General features: G+C 37.7%; 1 protein-coding gene across 1 annotated transcript in view; it reads right to left on the bottom strand.

Annotated features, from left to right (window-relative positions):
* The window catches only part of LOC121074809 (maltase-glucoamylase, intestinal-like), a 90,480-nt gene that overhangs the window by 11,024 nt on the left and 61,542 nt on the right, over positions 1 to 17,914 (bottom strand). The window contains exons 38-59 of the mRNA XM_040567332.1: positions 17,661 to 17,695; positions 17,453 to 17,569; positions 15,918 to 16,066; positions 14,729 to 14,813; positions 14,569 to 14,625; positions 13,483 to 13,607; positions 13,088 to 13,176; positions 11,865 to 11,914; positions 10,988 to 11,158; positions 10,158 to 10,307; positions 8,226 to 8,435; positions 7,191 to 7,345; positions 6,567 to 6,735; positions 5,825 to 5,921; positions 5,601 to 5,713; positions 5,377 to 5,502; positions 4,429 to 4,557; positions 4,214 to 4,321; positions 3,872 to 3,934; positions 3,494 to 3,628; positions 3,224 to 3,308; positions 2,082 to 2,220 (exon numbers count right to left, since the gene is read on the bottom strand). Of these exons, the coding sequence (XP_040423266.1) occupies positions 2,082 to 2,220; positions 3,224 to 3,308; positions 3,494 to 3,628; positions 3,872 to 3,934; positions 4,214 to 4,321; positions 4,429 to 4,557; positions 5,377 to 5,502; positions 5,601 to 5,713; positions 5,825 to 5,921; positions 6,567 to 6,735; positions 7,191 to 7,345; positions 8,226 to 8,435; positions 10,158 to 10,307; positions 10,988 to 11,158; positions 11,865 to 11,914; positions 13,088 to 13,176; positions 13,483 to 13,607; positions 14,569 to 14,625; positions 14,729 to 14,813; positions 15,918 to 16,066; positions 17,453 to 17,569; positions 17,661 to 17,695 (2,557 nt within the window). The remainder of the gene's footprint in view (positions 1 to 2,081; positions 2,221 to 3,223; positions 3,309 to 3,493; positions 3,629 to 3,871; positions 3,935 to 4,213; positions 4,322 to 4,428; positions 4,558 to 5,376; positions 5,503 to 5,600; positions 5,714 to 5,824; positions 5,922 to 6,566; positions 6,736 to 7,190; positions 7,346 to 8,225; positions 8,436 to 10,157; positions 10,308 to 10,987; positions 11,159 to 11,864; positions 11,915 to 13,087; positions 13,177 to 13,482; positions 13,608 to 14,568; positions 14,626 to 14,728; positions 14,814 to 15,917; positions 16,067 to 17,452; positions 17,570 to 17,660; positions 17,696 to 17,914) is intronic.

Here is a 17,914-nt window from a genome sequence, read left to right as displayed (position 1 = left end):
CGATAAAAAGAAGGTTCCTCTGTCTAATTAATAGAGAACTGAAATTGTATCAAATTAGGAAAAAAATTGCTGCTTACTTTTCCATTACAGTGTTGTTTTTTGGTTTGTTTGTTTTCCATATTGTGGCTTTTGTATGCAAACAATCTTCTTGTTTGGATGGTTTAGTCTCAGAATAAGTTATTATTACTACACATCTTCTGTGTCACAATAACTCCTTTAGTCAGGAGTATTAGAGAGAGATCTAATTAGAGAGATCTCTTAGTTGTGATCTCTCCCTTTCTTTCTTTCTTTCTTTTTTTTTTTTTTTTTAAACAACAGTGTTCTGTTTGTTTCAACTGTGAGAATATCTGTATAGGCTGTGTAATTTATCGTACTCATTTCTGTTACAGTACCTCTCAACAGAGAAGAAAATATTTCACTACATTTCAGTTCACACCCGATGCACAGGAATGACAGCAATATTGCTCCCAGTGTTAAATTATTGTCTATTTACAATATCCAAATTGCATGTGATTTGGCTGACAGCAGAGGTATCAGACTTTCCTCCCTGTCCGGCCAGCAGATTCATGTGTGCCTTGAACGACAGCACTGCCATGCACGCTGCTGGCAGTAGCATCCACTCAGTCAAAAAATCAAATAGCCTTGGTATCTTCTTGTCTTATGGCAACATCAAAGTTACCAAGGGCTTTAAGATCATTAAGACTATAAGGAAACGCTGTTCCTTGCTTACTCATTGAATTGGAAATGAAACAGCAGAAATATACTATCGTTAGATCAGACGCTATCTAAAGTCAGCGGGGATCCTATTCACTAAGAAACAGGTAATGACATCTGTCTTGGAACTGAGAAAATAAATTCCTAAAAGGAAAGCCTGATAACAGAATGTGTGTTTTAAAAGTAATTGTTTTCTCTCTTTACCCATATTCAAGTAATTTTGAATACCCAAGATAATAGAGCCCTTCTTAAATTAATATTCTTAAGAAAACTGTATTCATTTTCCCTCACTACATGTGTAAGGCTAATACAATATCAATGCTAGAAATAAAAGAGGCTATTCTAGCACTAGCTAGAAACAAAAAACACGTGTTTTATATTTTAATTGCAGTAATTAGGTGAGACTGTCATTGAGTAATTACTGTTAACAACAGCTGATGCAAATGTTCAGACCTGTTCTCTGTTCTGCCTTGTAACAGAATAGCAGAGCGATGCCTTTTGATTGACTGCTCCCATTTACAATGCTGAGCATCGCCCCAGGACGGCCTTGCTGGCTGACTCTTAACAGAAACCTCTGCTGAAAAGGCAACGTGTTGTGTGTGAACACACTGGGACAGGACAACGATTGGTGGCGAGTTATTACATCCCAATTAAACCATATGAGAAATAGCACCGTGACCACCTTATTTCATAATACAGGTCAGCAGTTGGGCTTGCACAACTTAAAATGTGTATGGATGAAACCCTTAGAACTGCTATACAAAGACTTGCTCTGCAGCTAGGTGAAGAGTAACTTTCTTTAATATCAGACTTGGGTAAATTGCCGTTAAAAGGTACCTTGAAAATTGCATCTGCTCTGGGTCAGTGATTTTAAAGCCGCCACACTCAAAATAAAGGCTTTGCCTGCCTGTCCTGAGACAGTGAGTGATGCTGCTGCCGGTGTAGACATGCTTGAGATAGTTTTTTTTTTTTTTTTTTTTCTTGGCTCCAACAGCAGTATGCCTTTATTGCACTGCAACAGTGGAAGCTCAGCTTCAGCTCCAACCTGCACACACCCACCATGCCTTCTCCTGTACATCCTTGCTCAGGTTCCTACCACCCTGCTTGCACCACACGCGAGATCACAGCGCAAGCTGAGCAGGAACGTGACTGAAACACTGCCTACTGCAAAACCTGGAGCATTGGTGCTCTGAACACCAAACTCCACTTTGAACAGAACGGCAGAATCAGCACTACTAGGATGAAAAGGAAGATTTCGCAGACATCTAAAAGAGACTCAGGCAGGTTTGGGCCATAAGAATACGGACACCAACTGTTCTTGGCAACACATTTTGGAGATAGCAAGAAAGTATGCAAATCTCACTTACTCGTGGGTAGGTTTTGTTTGTGACCACCCATAAAGACTGTGGACATCATAGTGTCTAACTGGGGTACCGTCCGGAAGATACTGCTGACCTTCCATGCATGGAGTTTTGACAATTAAACCATCTGGCCGGGATCCCAAATCTAATGAGAAGGGAAGAAGAAAAGAATACATGCTTTTTAATGAGGAATATTCAATAACAACTGCAGTTAATCTTTGTTAATTGTCATGATTTCTTTTGTGTTCACTCTCTTTTAGGCACCTACACTGTCATCTATGACTTATTAGAAAAGAGCGTTTCCAACTTTATCAAATGGGATAGCTCCATTAGTCCTGTGCAGGCATCTGGGTTTCTAAGTGTGTTAATAGCTCTGTTATAGATGCTCCTACTGGAGCGGCTCAAAGAATAAACAGGGTATATCCTAATTCAGCAGATATTGCAAATCTTTGTAAACCCTGTCCTATCATCCATATAAACATGAATTGGGTTGGGTGTTGCATGTGCTGGTGAAGGCCTATGTCTGAATATTAAATTCCGGATGTTTCCTGAGAAACTATTTATAACAACCGAAGACCACAGTAAGCAACAGGACTACTCTAATAGCAGAATAGCAGAGCGATGAATGATGAACATTAATAAATAGTTCCTGAGTTGTACTACCTCATACCAGCACTTAAGTAAAGCCTAGTTAGGAATGTCAGTTATTTTTATGTATAGATAAATGCTAGCCAAGTGTTTCAGGTATTTTACTGTATAGATAAATGCTAATGAGAGGAGACACAAGAATATTTTTTGCATTTTCAGTTAATCGCATTATTCATCAGAGAGAACTGCAGAAGAGAGACCTACATTCTCTACCATGTCTAAAACAAAGCACCTACATATAAAATAGGTATCAAAATCCATATGTAGTCACATAACTACAAATAACTTTAGTTTTTAGAAGTGCCGTTACTGCTCATTCTAAAAAATATATGATTTAAGTGTGCTTATATTCTTGGAAAAGAAGGGACACTTTCAGTTAGGAGTTTAGTTGTGGTTTAATATACCTAACTATAGGAATTCATGCCACATGTACCTATATGTAAGAAATTTCATAGTAGTGAGCATGACCTAACACCCTTTTACGGACTCATCAGACTTACGAGGAATATATGGTGGCTTATTAAGGAGGTCATCTCTACAACCACCAATGGCGCCATTATAAAAAGTTGCCGGTTCATTCATGTCCTAAAAACATAGAGCAAAACTTGATTGTATTTTCTTCAATCATACAAAATACACTCAATTCTAAATTACAAATAAGCAGTATTGTAGATGCCCTTGAGAACCCTTGCAGCTGCAATCTCAGTCTGCAGCTCCACACGTGCTTGACACACATTCACACCACAAATCAGATGCATTTCTACACTTACAATCCACAGGCCATCAAACTTCACACTTTTTGAGTTGTTACGGGGGTTGTTGTAGAACTCCAGGATTTCTCTCTTCCACCACTCCACTGTGGAATTGCGGAAGAAGTCTGGGAAAGCTGCATGTGCTCCATAGAGCTGTAAAAATAGGAACATAGAAAAGATAGAGCACTGGAAGCATCCCACTGATAAAATGCTGGAATTTTCTAAAACAAAAAATAATTACTTGTTTTCTGTTCTGACTTTGTTAGGAAGGCTGGCCATTTTCTGCATCTTATTTCTGACGTGAGATTCTATCAACTAGTTCGCTGCTATTTTTTCTTAAATGATGTACTTCTCCCTCTATATTTGAGACAACAGCCAAACCGTACCAATATTTACCTGTATTTGGGTTTGCTCGGGAAGTGACTCATTGACTTCAACATTGGGAAGAAACGGCCAGACCTATAGGACAAAGAACATTTTGAAATAATTAAACCGCGCTGAATATAACTGAGCACCGGCAACAGAAAGATATGACAATTCTTTACTGCTACATATATGAATGACAGCATAAACTGAAGACAATTCAGTTTGCAGTATTTATTCAATGTATCATTTACATTCAGGCATGAACATAACGTTAGCAGACTGTGCCTATGGATAGCACTGAAGTCTAGGCTGACACGATGCTCACTTGGATATGGCATACCTCTATGGTCATACACTTGTTAAGAATAGTACCTTGGAATATATAATGTCATTGGTATTCGGCCACTTGATGAAGACATCGTCGGCTACACCTCTCGAGAAAGTAAGATAATCAGTTTCGTTTCCAGAGATCGTTGGATCCTAAAATGAAATGTAACAAACTTTTGCTTTATGCTGAAAAAATAAGTTTAGAAATGCTGTTAAATATATTCTGAATTCTGCAATGACAAAAAGTATGCCAAACTGACCAGGATAATGATGAATCTCATTCCTTCTGCTTTTATTTTGTTAATTAGAGCCGGTAATCCCTCAAAGCGTGGGCCAAGAGTGAAGTCCAGTTGCCGTTCCATATGGTCAATATCTACATATTGGACATCCTGCAATTCACAAAAGCAATAAAGAAAAAAATCATTTTCTTTTTATTCTCTTTTTTTTTTCTTTTTTTTTTTTTTTTTCCCCTCAAATACATATTTATAGAACATCTGCTAAGAAGTAACAATCAATTTAAACTATTGCGACAGAGTAATGCCAGACACGGGTACAGACTGGGAGACAGTGGCTAGAGAGCAGCTCAGCAGAAAGGGATCTGGGGGAGCTGGTTGACAGCAGGCTTCCTAGAGAGGTGTTTGATATCCCAGGGCTGTCAGTGTTCAAGAGGCAATTGGGCATTGCCCTCGTTAATATGTTTTAGCTTTTGTTTAACTCTGAAGTGGTCAAGCAGTTGGACTAGATGATCTTTGAAGGTCACTTCCAACTGAACTATTCTATTCTATAACTTTGTTTGACCTATGTGGTTTTGCTCCTTTCCCAAAAACAGACTGTGCCAAAACACAGCTGACTTGACATAGAGCACGATCCAATTGAAATGACGCTGCATTATTTCTTTCCTCCTTGTTTTTCCTGTTTATCACTGCTCCTTCATAGTCAGCATGGTGAGAGACATCTGAGTGCTTCTTTATTATGAATGATTAAAGATAATATAGAGCAGCCTAAAAACCACTTTTAACATGACCTAGGCAGAGATGTTCAGCTATAGCATAAAACAGAGTTTGCTCTTCTCTACCATAGTAGTGGGGTGCCTTTTTTCTTTTTTTTTTTTCTTTTTTCTTTCCTTGTGTGTGTTTAAAGGGTCGTAACTGATACTCTGAAGCCAGAAGTTCAGGCACGAACTCAAATGTTAAGTGCTACCAGCGTACATAGGGAATGTTAGCCGCCTTCATTTGCTCCACCAGCTGGGAAATTTCAGTGTCGTTCCTGTATCCGTAGCGGCACAACTGGAATCCCAAGGACCAGTAGGGTGGCATCACTGGTCGTCCAATCAGCTAGAAGTAAGGGAGAGTATTTGTGGTGAATAGGCGAAAACCAACCAACCAACCAGTCCACCAAAGAGTGCTAGTTTGTAATAGGGTAAGAATCCTACTGCAGTGTACTCCTGAACAACAAGTTCTGGTGTTGGGCCCAAAACCATGTAAAAGTCCAGAATTCCTCCAATGGTGCGGTATGTCAGGGCAGGGGTTGGCTGGAACGTCACATCTAGAAATGGGGAAAGTGAAATGAAAAAAGGATGCCTGGATTAGCAGCTCTTGCAAAACACTGAACATAAAAATAAAACACGTTGAGAAAATAAAATGAAGATTTTCTTACCCATTGCATTGCTGTTAAGCAAGAGAACTCCATGGGCATTGCCATCTTCTTCAAGAGCCATGTAAAATGGCTGATAACCATAGGAATTCAACTTATACTGCAAACAAGATAAAACACTTTCTAAAGCTGAAGCATCATAAGCAATGACCTGTTTACATCTATTTAAAAAGAATTAGTAAAAGATGAGACACACAACTTCCAAATCTACAACAAAAAGCTTCAAAAGTATACACTTATAACATACACACCTACAGAAAATCAATTTCAGCTTGACAACTGGAGTCTGTCTTGTTCAGAGTGATCAAGCATGAAGGAACGCAAAGGTACTACTGCTTTTAAACTCGCTAATGAGAAAGAGCTTTCCCAGGACAAATTTTCTCTTTTTTCCAGCTGTAGCAGACATCTATCTATATGATCAGGAGATGATGTTATTTTTCAATATATTTCAATATATTGAAATCTGCACCTGAAGTTATAGATGTAACAAACTGCCACTATTTCACTGGTCATTCCCTGAAAATTGCCAACATTGTGTTATCTTGTAGGAATAACACTCATATATGCACAGACATAAGATTTCTGATTTACCCCTCTAAGCTCTAATTGAATCCCAAAACCATGGGATTTGGCCTGATACAGTAAATAAGTTCATAGTCAATAAATGTGTCCAGTACCAGCAGACATCCACTGGACTTTAAAGTACTGTTGAATATCTCTGCACATTAGGTTCATTTCTACTTACAGTAGGAGCCTGGTCCCTTGTGAACATTCCCCAGGTGTGCCAGCTCATGTTGCGTCGAAACATGGTGTGCTCTGTTTCTCCAAATCCATATATATATTGGGATGCCAAACGGGTAGAAATCTGAATGAACATGTCGCTGAATGTGAAGGTAGGCAGCTGTGAATCCCAGCTAAAGTAGGAAGAAAATAAAAATAAGAATATTTAAAAATATATAAATATAAAGAAATGTAAATTTAAAGAATATAGCAGTATTTAGTGCCATGTTTCACTGGAAGACACTTCTTTTAGGCTGAAAAATTATTTCTTCTGTTCTGCACTTTCTCATGTGACATAGGACTGAGCAAATGTCGGACTACAAAGTGACAGGGGGAAAAGCTGTAAATGTGAGAAAATGATGTTGCTTATGGTACCTTCTCCATCCTTTCCCTGGTCAGTGCTCTCATACAGTGCAATGGTGAGGCCATCTCTGATAGAGCTGCACCTGGCAGTTAGCAGACAGTGCCATTTTGTGGGAAGGATAAAAAAAAACTAGTCTTGAGGTATTTGAAAAATACCAAAAAAATGGTTTGGGACGAAAAAAGCTAGCAAAAATAAATGAAATAAAATAGATTGATTGTGGCTTACATGACTGTCCCTGTGCTTTTGCGTCGAACCTGTATACCAAATGGTTTTCTCTGAACTGATACTTCATAGAGTAGGTCCTCGACTGTATTCGCTGGGGAGCTTGGGAGATTTAATGATATAGGAACCTCATATCGTGCATTCTGGTAATCATAAATCTATGAAAGAAAAAATGAAAATGAATTCATTTCAATGAGTTGTTTGAAATCTTACTTACTGTATAGGAATTGAGAATTAGTTAAAATTAAAACAGTAAATTATTGAATACTTTTGCCAAGCTGAGTATTTTCTTTCAACACATATTTTTGCTCCAATTCTTTCACAGTATTTGGGATGTAAAAAAAACAAAAACACTTAAGGACTGAAATGCGGATCATTAATGTCTGGTTAATTATTTAAATCTGTTAATTCAAAGTATATATTTGAAATTTTATTGGTATTTTACATGTTTTAATTATTTTAAATATAGACATATATGTGTGTGGTAAATACCTTTCTGATTAATCTTTTAGTCATTTTTAGACAACTCAAAAAAAGAGATTCCTTTTTAAGTTTTCTTTATTCTGTAAGCTCACACAACTTACTTCTTGATGTCTTACATTTTGTGCATCACATCATCACATTTATTTCAGTCTTATTAAATGCACAATAAGAAGTGACAGTCTAAAAGGCAGGGCATTAAAAAATTTAGAACACAGGTGGAAGAATTAATGCAAAAATAAAAATTAACAATCACAATTATGCTTACAGCATAATTTACCTGTATACTAAAAAATGTCTTTAGCTGCAGAGTTCCTGGCTGACATTACACATATACATTGACAGTATAACTTCAATTCATAGAACTTCATTGTAAATTCTAGCACAAACTTATAGAGAAAAAAAAAAAAAACACACACACACACAAAACAAACAAACAAACAAAAAAAACCCAGCATGGCCTAGTCTACAAAACCTTAACATTTATGTAATTTATGCAAACAGAACTATTTTGAACAATGGGACATTACAAACTACAAACCTCTTGACTGAAATTACCTTAAATTGCAGCATGTGGTTGCTATGATATTTAACCTCCAAGCGCAGTGTACCAATTGGTGCAGTGTAATTCTCATTAGCTCTGGCATTGATGCTGTTTACGGTCAGGTTGGCTACCAAACCTGATGAGGAGTATTCTACTCCATCAACAGAGTAAGCGTTGTCGGAGTTGTAATAGCAGGATGGACTATCTGGGTTTGATGGTGACTGCTGCAAATGACAATAGGTTGCAGGTTAGTGAGTGACGCTTGCCTATTGTATTTCATGCTATCAGCATGAGATCCAAAGCTCCCATTTTTACCAGGTAGCTGTCAAATGGAGAAACGTGGGGAAAAATTAATACAACTACTGACAACAAAGAAGCAATGCAGAACCCAGTGATCTCTATACTAAAATTCAGATATAATCAAATAATTCAGTCAGGAAATTGAGCCCATGCACAATGAAGATGGATTTAAATTCCCTGTATCTGTGATCTTCTGCTGAATCCTGAAACATGGCTGAGTCTTGGCCTACTGAAATTCTCAGAAGTTCCTCCCTCCTAATCCCATTGCCCCCTAGTCTCCACCAGCCTTCAAGAGGATGTGCCAAAACCACATTAGATATTCAGGCAACAGCAGACCAGGCCTTTCCATTGGATTGCGTATATCTTTAGTCATATAAATTATCCTAAAATATCCACTGAGAATTACATCCTATGTATCAAAGATCTCCTGACAGCAAGGTCAAAATTACTTTCGGTTTCCTGCTATAATTCAACAGAAACACTCAGACTAGTTATTCTGAGATTAGATGAGCTGACGTAGGTTAATGCATTAGCCTTCCACCTCTGCATACTTCTCATTAATTCTGCCTAGTTGTTCTAATGAAACTATGCCTGCTCCTCACATCTGAGCTGCTAATGAATATTTATTCATCTGTCATCAAAATCTAAGCACCTTTCAACTTGAGCAAGTGTTTAAAACATACACAGTCCATAACACGACCAGAATTTGATTTCACATGAAAAGACATTTCCAAATATCCAAAATTGCAAAAAAAAAAAAATCTTCCTAAGAATGCAACAAATTCAGGGAACTTCATCCACCCAATTCATCTGTTGCTGTTTCAGGAACAGCTAACAGACAATTTGGTCTTCATACTTAGTAGATATGTCCAGGCTCTAGAATTTAGATTTAGAGGAGCAGGGAGTAATTCAGCTGGAGACACCTTTTAAAGATCAACCCCGCCAGGGTAGAGTGCTCCTGCATGTTTGTAGTCATAAGATATCCATCAATGAAACTGTGTAATAAAGAATTGTATGTCAGTCATTATGGGTTGGATACATAAGTATCAACAGAGATATGAACAATTTAGTTTGCATATGAGTTATAATATCCAGGGGATTCAGGGATTTCTTCTCAAACAATCTAAAGGATTTTTTTTTTTTTTTTAACTTAAAATGTGCTTCAGTGACTATGAAGGTGAGACAAAAGGGGTGAGTCTTACAGGTGCCAGTGAAGCAGAAGAGGCAGTAGTTAAAGATGCTGATATTCTATTCTATTCTATTCTATTCTATTCTATTCTATTCTATTCTATTCTATTCTATTCTATTCTGTCCTGTCCTGTCCTGTCCTGTCCTGTCCTGTCCTGTCCTATTCTGTTCTTTTTTTTTTCCAAGTCTGTTATTATTTCTTACCATCTTGCAAAGAATACCACATTTTTCCTCAACTTCTGATACACTTTGAAAGAACTTACATTGTTGCTAACTACCTTAGTATCAGTGAAGTAAATAAAATTGCTAGTACAGGTCAGTTGATGGCAGTGCCCCCATACTAATTATGTCTGACAAATCTGCCTGACTACTTTTTCCACTGTAACCATAACAGAGAGAAAGCTATGATTCTGGAAATGTTTCTGTCACGACCTATTAGAGAAATCATTTTTGCTTACCTCCCAGACACAGCCAAGTTGTTCACATTTTTCTTTTGTTGGATCCTGATTGGGATAACAATCAAACCTTTCATTGATACTTAATTCCTGAGTCCATTGCAGTGTGTAGGATTTTCCCAGTTCAAGCTGAAGTCCTGTTATATGAACAACCTACAAATATTACACAATAAATACTTATTAAATCCTACATCAGATCAATCATTCATTCAGTTAGTAGAGAAGCCATTCCTCAGGAACAATGCATTTTCCTATGTTTTCCACATGTTTGACAGCATGCGTGCATCTGACCCAGAGAGAAGCATTGCACAAAGAGCTATTGTTGACCTCAGAAAAATGCCACCAAGTGTCATTGTGACCAGGAGACTGCACATTGTGCCTTGCCTGCAGCTCAAATCTGACTTGACAGAAGAAGAAATGGTGTTGGCAAACAGAGGTAGGAAATAAAGTTGTCAGACAAAACTGACAACAACAGGGTCATGTAGAGACTACAAAAACATTTGTTGCTTTTCCTTCCTTCAAATTGCAGACTGTGAGTAAGCTATTAGGAAGAGTAGAAACCAGCACAAAACAAAACCCAACATTTCTTCACAGTCAGGAGCAGCCTGGGTTCCTCTACAGTAACTTCTGTGCTTAAAAACTCTACCACACTCCCTGCACAATATTTACTCTCTATTAAACAGTACCTTCTAAAAGTGACTGTCAGTTAATGATGATATGTCCTGCTGAACTATCCTCTAAATATGGTATTAGAGCTGAGAGCCGAATCCCCAAAGGCTTACGAGGAGATATTCAGTTGTGAAGGTGGCATTATGCGAAAACCAGCGTCTCACCTGGGTGGTGCTGTTGTAGCTCACAGTGTGAGGTGACGGAATTATCCCGCCGTCCTGCAATACATCTACCTTCTGAACGTTGGTGTTCACGCCCAGGACTTTAATTTCAGTAAACATTAAGTTGTTTGGATCAGTGTAACCGTGATGCACAACTGTGATATCTAAAACATTCTGAAAGAAAAAAAATAAATATGAAATAGGATGCAGTCATTACACGGGTACAAGTCTACTTGAGCCTTTCAGTTGCTTTCCTCACTTCCCATGCATTTTAAAGAAAATATGTCCGTATGTTTTTATTTATTTTCCAGACGTTGAAGGCTTCAGTTTTCTTCACATTGTTAGTCTACCTAGATCCTGGAATCCGCTGTGTCTTTAATTGCTGCATGGACAGACCTTCCCTGCTATCACCGGGACAGCAGTTATGCCTCATATCCCAGCTGCTGTGAGGCCTGATCCAGGTTTAAACCCAGTGCTCTGTGAGAAATCATCTCCATCTAAAGGATGTGCACCAACATCCGTCCTGCAGCTTTCAGTCTGGGCCAACTCCTTAAAATGAATATGCACCTCTGAGGAATAACCCCACTGAAACAAACTAGGTTACTCTATGTATATGAGTACAAAGAATGCCAAACGAGTTTGTTCTTCTAGTGTGCACTCATATATGCTGCTAGGATCCCAAAGAAGTTTTTAAAGCAACCTTTAGAGACCCACAACAGTCTTCACCCTACTGAATAACAATTACTCTTGTCATCCAGGATCAGTCTGAAAGGGGAATAGCTAAACTTTGGAAAGGAACAGATTAAAATACCAATAGTTAAAAATGTGACAATGATCACCTCAACTGATTATTCGGAAACCGTTAGCTAGCATTACATACCTGCTTAGCAGTAAATGATGTTAGCAGATATGCACCATCTTCATACGCGTCTGTTAGAAAGAAAGGATACAATCAAATGTGTTCGCTGTTTAGCTGTTCAGTTAAAATATTATAAAACATTCAATTGAAGAAGTGTGTATGTATGCTCTACCCAAATTTGTATATTTGTCTCTCTCTGTATAAAGAGAGCATAACTGTATTTGTGCAAGAAATGCTTTTCCTACCTCTACCTCTATTCACTGTCCAATTACACATGATTATTATATATGTTGATGCTTCTTTGAAATCACTGTTGTATAGTTTACCAATCCTCTTATTCAGTACTAAATGAACTCTAATGAACTAATGAAAGTAGTGCTGATGATAACAGGCATTGAAGGTACTGCCTTTCTGCTCTACAGCAGACTTCCCTACACATCACTGTGCAACATAACAGTTTTCTGCATTATTTGTCGTAATCTCAGGTAACGGCTTATTGTTATTACAAGGGTAATAGGCTCTGTATAGGAAGGATAAACAGCACACAAATATCTCTTGTCTGAAGACAATTTAGATTTACTAATGCTGAGGAAATTAGTGAAAGCTTCCCACGTTTCCTATGGTTATGGCTCCCATAGGTTTGAGGACAAGTCTTTGTTATATTTGCTGCCTTAGGTCCAGGACACCATTTCTTTGATACCAAATATTAATTCTATAAATCGTAGCATTCTGTGGTCTCAATCAGTAAAAATCACTTTGTTAATGTGGAGCTTTAATTTTTGGCTCTGAGGGCATGCTCAGATAAGGCCTCCAGAAGTGGGTTTGCTTTGGCCAGCAGAGTCTGGCATATCCACATGCCTCTAATGCTCAAACACCCCCCACTACACTGATGGCTTCTAAGGCAGAAGCAACCACAAAAGCCTTTTTTTTTCCCAAGTGATGGGGAAGGGTTGCAGTTTCTTATAGCTTCACGTTTCCACTTTGACAACAATGTTATTGTTAGAACCGCAGACAAAAAAGTGGTTAGCTAGCTGCTGAGCATTATTTGCTGTTCATGGACTGCTGTAATTTGTTTCATCTCTTTCCAGTTCATCTCATTGTTTTTTGTTTCTCTGTTTTAATTTGGGCTTTGAATATTTCCAAAGATGGAGGCTCCACAGCCTCTCTTGACACCCTGCTGCAGTATTCTACCACCGTCACAGCTGGAAAGGTTTTTTAGGATGACAAGAAAACATTATACGTACCAATGCGAACCCCATCATCCCAATAAAGCTGTCCTTCTGCCATCTGAGTGTCATTCAAAGCAACAGTAAGTCCCATTGGGTTTTTCCGGCTGTACAAAACAGAATTTTTTTTTTTTTCCTTAGTATCCTCAGCTAATCACATTTCCTCTCTCCCAAGCATTAGAACTTGTTTTAGAAATATTGTCTGCCATTCATCTGGTCTCTGATACTCATTTTCTTGACCCCACAGTATTACATTTAAAGGAGACCATTAGGAGGAGACTGAAGAGAAAAAGCATCCACAAATCTCAGGTGCTTCTATAAATGTATTCTTTAAGGACTGGTAATAATATGATATTATCAATTAATATGATAATTACAACTAAATTTTAATATTCTAGTTATTCTTATTGTACCTGTAAAAAGTTGTATTAGCAGGTTGTTGCCATGCGAGGATGTAACCGCCTCGGATATGAAGATTGATATGGTCCAAAGGAGCTGATAGAGTTACTGACTTTCCCCTAATACCAATATCTCCATCCTATTTATGAAAAAAAAAAAAAAAAAAAGTCTCTGTTGAATTGATCTCCCTTTACAGTTATTTTAGAATGAAATAATAATAATAATTATTATTGTTATTTATTTTTTTTTGCTAGGCAGATTCCTTAGGAGTTGTTTCTACAAATCTTGCTGTTAATACAGGAGTAACTACATAATGCTCTACATTGCACTCTCTACATAAGAGAAACCATAAAGCTATGCATCTGAAAAAGTGTTTATCAACCTCAGGGGAGAGCAGCTGAATCAAAGTGGCCATTCAGGTGAAATACAAACGTGTGATCAAGGAAGTGATTTTTAATGCCTACTCCTTCTTACTGGTCTTTTCTTATCTTCCATGAAAGGCTGGTGCAGCTAACCCTGTTTGTCTTTCTCCATTCCAGCATTCTTATGCTAGTTTTGGCTGGGATAGTGTCAATTTTCTTCAAAGAAGCTTGTGTGGTGCTAAGTTTCAGATTTATGATGAAAATCGTGTTGATAACACACTGGTGTTTTAGTGGTTGCTGAGCAGCGCTTATACAGAGTCACAGACTTTTCTGCTTCTCACGCTGCCCTGCCAGTTTGTAGGCTGTGGAGGGGACACAGCCAAGACAACTGACACAGACTGACCACAGGGATATTCCATAGTATACGATGTCATGCTTTGCAATAAAAGCTGGGGGGAAAGAAGGAGGCAGGAGTACATAGTTCAAGTACATAGTACGTAGTACAGCTGTGGTGCTGTTAAACATTATTACAATAAAATTTTATAAGATTTTTATAAGAAAAAAAGATTTTTAAGATTTTTATAAGAAAACAGCTAAGAAGATGTAGTTGTTATAATGCCAAGAAATGATGATAAACACAAGTTTGTAAAAGGGAGATAGTGGTTTCACACCTCAGCACACCCTGCTACTATCTGAACAACATTATAAGGAATACATACAATTTTGAAAATGACTTACTGTGTAGTAATCATACCAGCGGGCATCGGGTATGTAAGCATCCACCGTTACAGCATTCTGGAATTAAAGATACGTTTTTTAGGGAAGTTAAAGCAAAGAGGAAAGTTTAGCTCAAGTAGCTTTAATACTTTCATATACACTTGGATGCTTAAGCACATACCGGTTGCATTACAGGGCTGATGAGCAGTGCAGGTCCCCAAAGGAATTGTTCATATATATCCCATGTTGCTCTGTCTTCCACAAACCTGCAAGTTAACAGAATCTTGATTAAACATTGAGTGCTGAACTTTTCCAAAATGTTCTTTTAAGACGTTTTCATCAGTAATTCAATCTACTATTCCTAGTATCTGCTATTTCCTCATCTGTATTTATTCTAGTATTAACAATAACTGAGATAGGTGATTAAAATGTATCTTTTATTTATCTGTTTCCTTTTAAATAGATCAATTATTGTTTGCCAAGAATGCATAAAGATCCTAATGTGAAAATCATTGCAGGAATGCAGGCTATTACTTAGTTTTCTTTTTTTGCCATTCCTTTGGCAAATTGATTTTCAGGATTTTTAGACCGCAAAACTCAAAAGATCAGTTTTGCTTTGGAGATAGCAGCAGTACTAAGATTAGGTAGTGGTCAGACTGTGAATCATTTTCTCATCTGTGTCACTTTTTCCTTGGGCGGGTGGTTTGAAAAAAATCAAGACAATACATGTAAACAGCTCAATGATCTTTAGCCAAGACAAGCGTACATATACTAGAGCACATCTTATAATAAAAGGAGCTAAACCTTTGTCCTTCCAGGGACAAAGAAGGTTTTGTACAACCAATAACTTTTTTTTTTTTTTTTTTTTTTTGATCAATTCTATCAGTTTGGCCAGTAATACATAAATAGATAAATAAATAAAATATGCTTTTCCCTGCAAAACTCTGTCATGACTTATGGCAGATTTATCTCCCTCTTCTTTGCTTAAAGTTTTTGTCCACCTGTTTTTGCAACATCTGCTTTTTAATTCTACATATATCTAGCATCAATATGTCTAGCATTTGATGAAACATCATTGTTGCTTATCCCTAAAGAGCGTAAGGGTGAGCTTTAAAATGTATACATTAACTCTAGCTAAGCAAATGTTCAGTTTTGCATAGCATAAAACAGAGAACTTCTGTTCTCTGTGAAAGTAAAACTTGATATTGAAAGCTCATATTCTCAATTTCATACTTTTTTTTTTTTTTTTTTTTTTTTTTTTTTTTTACAGAAAAAATGCTCTAAACAATGGAAAACATCATTAGGAGGGTTCTAACTCCAGAATTTGTAGTTGAAATTCTTGACAAGGGGAGCAAAGAAGTCACACTTACTCATGGAGTACGGGGCGGATCACAGTACTGCCGTGGGCATGGGCGTGGTACATTAATGTATAAAAATAGGGTAACAGAGTGTATCTTATATTCAGCACCTTCCTGGAAATGTCCTCAAATGTTGCATTCCAGGAAACAGGATCTTGCCTCTAAAAGAGAAGAGAGACAGTTGCTACTCAAACTGGCTTACTGTGTTTAGAACAGCTATGGAAAAAAATAATGCTGATGTTCACAAGAGAGTTCACATTTAGCATCTCTTTCGTTTTATGTTTTTCTCATGACTTCATAAAACCTAATGGTAGTAGTGGCAGTAGTGGTAATTACCAAATGTGCATCAAAATCCGCCTGGCAGGACAGCTGTGACAGTTTCAGTAGACCCTTGCAAATTCCTCTGCCTCCAAACTAGAGCACCTCCATTTACTTATTCTTCAGTTAAGGACTAAGTGACAGTAAAAACAGTAGGTATGACTGTCATCCCTAAGAGGGGAACTAGAAAGAAGGAAGATGAGAAAAACCTGTGGGGAGTACTGTAAAAAATATTTCTTGCAAGTTGTCCTGAAGGCGTTACACATCCTGGAGTACATAATTTATTATCCCTCTCTTCTGCAGGGCAGCACTCAGGACTTGCAAAAAAAGACCAAAGCACTAATGACTGATGTCAGGGAGCACTTCCAATCTTTACTAAATGTATTGAACAATACCTTGGCAAATTGGCTAAGACTGCAAGCAACATGATAACCCTGAATCTGCATTTTTAAAGGCTTTGGAAGTCCTATCGAAAGGTGTGCCGTGGCAAGATAAGCACGTAGTTTTTGAAAAGAAGACTCGGATTCATTAGACATGTGCCACACAAATAGCACTACTCGGCTAGACCTGAAGCTTTAACTGGAATCTACGTGCTGTTTCAGTTTTTATTTTTTCCACTTATCTAGTTTTACAGCTTTCTACAATATAGTCCTTGGCCAGCACAGACCTACATTTAAGTAATTATTTTCCTTTCTTCCTAAAAGAAATACAATATCTGATGGTGGCAAATGTGTAAAGTACATGAATTCCTGACTCGTATTCCAGAGTCATATTACACTGTCCCGTTTTCTCATTTATGGTAATAATTATGGACAATTAGCACTTCAAACTCCAAGGTCAGTTTTGCTCCTTTAACAGCATTTGCCATGAAAGCACTGTATTTTAGTGTAGTGACTGTAAATCAAAACGGCCTAAAGGGAAAAATAGGTAGGAGTTGGATTCAGTCAAATCAAACATAGTATATGCTTCCTTCAAGTGGTCTAAATCCCAGAGCAGCCCCTCTGCAGGCATAAAACCTCCCATGCGAGGGGGGAGGATTACAGCAGAGCTAGCATACAAACACAGACTGTTATTTTTTTGATGAAGAGGGAAACGTGTTCTTTTCATGTCCGTTTTGCTTGGAATGTACTTTTTTTGACACTGGCTGGCTTGTGTGATGCCCCAGCTGTTCTCTACATGTGCATTGCAAAGGTCTATCCATTAACAACCATTAAAAATCTGAAACTCACTCTTGTTCCTTTCTCATTGTGATTCCTTGAATATGGGTAAAATGCACCCAGCTGCATCCAGCGAAGACACAACTCATACTGTGAGTCATTAAAGAAGCCACAGATATCAGCTCCTGTCTGAAAGTTGACAAACAATCCAGTTGGAATACTGTAAATTCTTGTACAGTGTCAAGATAATTAAATAAAATATAATGACTGGTTAGCTTACATAAGATATTCCAAAGAGGCTGAACTCCATCATACCTGAAAGGAGAAATAATTCATTGTTACCAGCTGTTTTTCTTCCCCCTTTCATACGCTAATGGTTGTGCTAGATAATATATATTATAGTGCTGAATGAGAAAAAAAAAAAAAGTTTCACAATTTCTCTAATTTCTCATGTTTTTCTTCTACAGAAAGAGTTGGGAGATGATTTGTCAGAAACAAAGGTATGTCGGACAGCAGCACCAGCAGATGATGAGA

Source organism: Cygnus olor, chromosome 9 (genome assembly GCF_009769625.2).
Source record: "Cygnus olor isolate bCygOlo1 chromosome 9, bCygOlo1.pri.v2, whole genome shotgun sequence".
In the NCBI taxonomy this organism is placed as follows: Eukaryota; Metazoa; Chordata; class Aves; order Anseriformes; family Anatidae; genus Cygnus; species Cygnus olor.
Note: the sequence above shows the minus strand (reverse complement) of the source record. Positions and strands in the feature narration are given on the sequence as shown.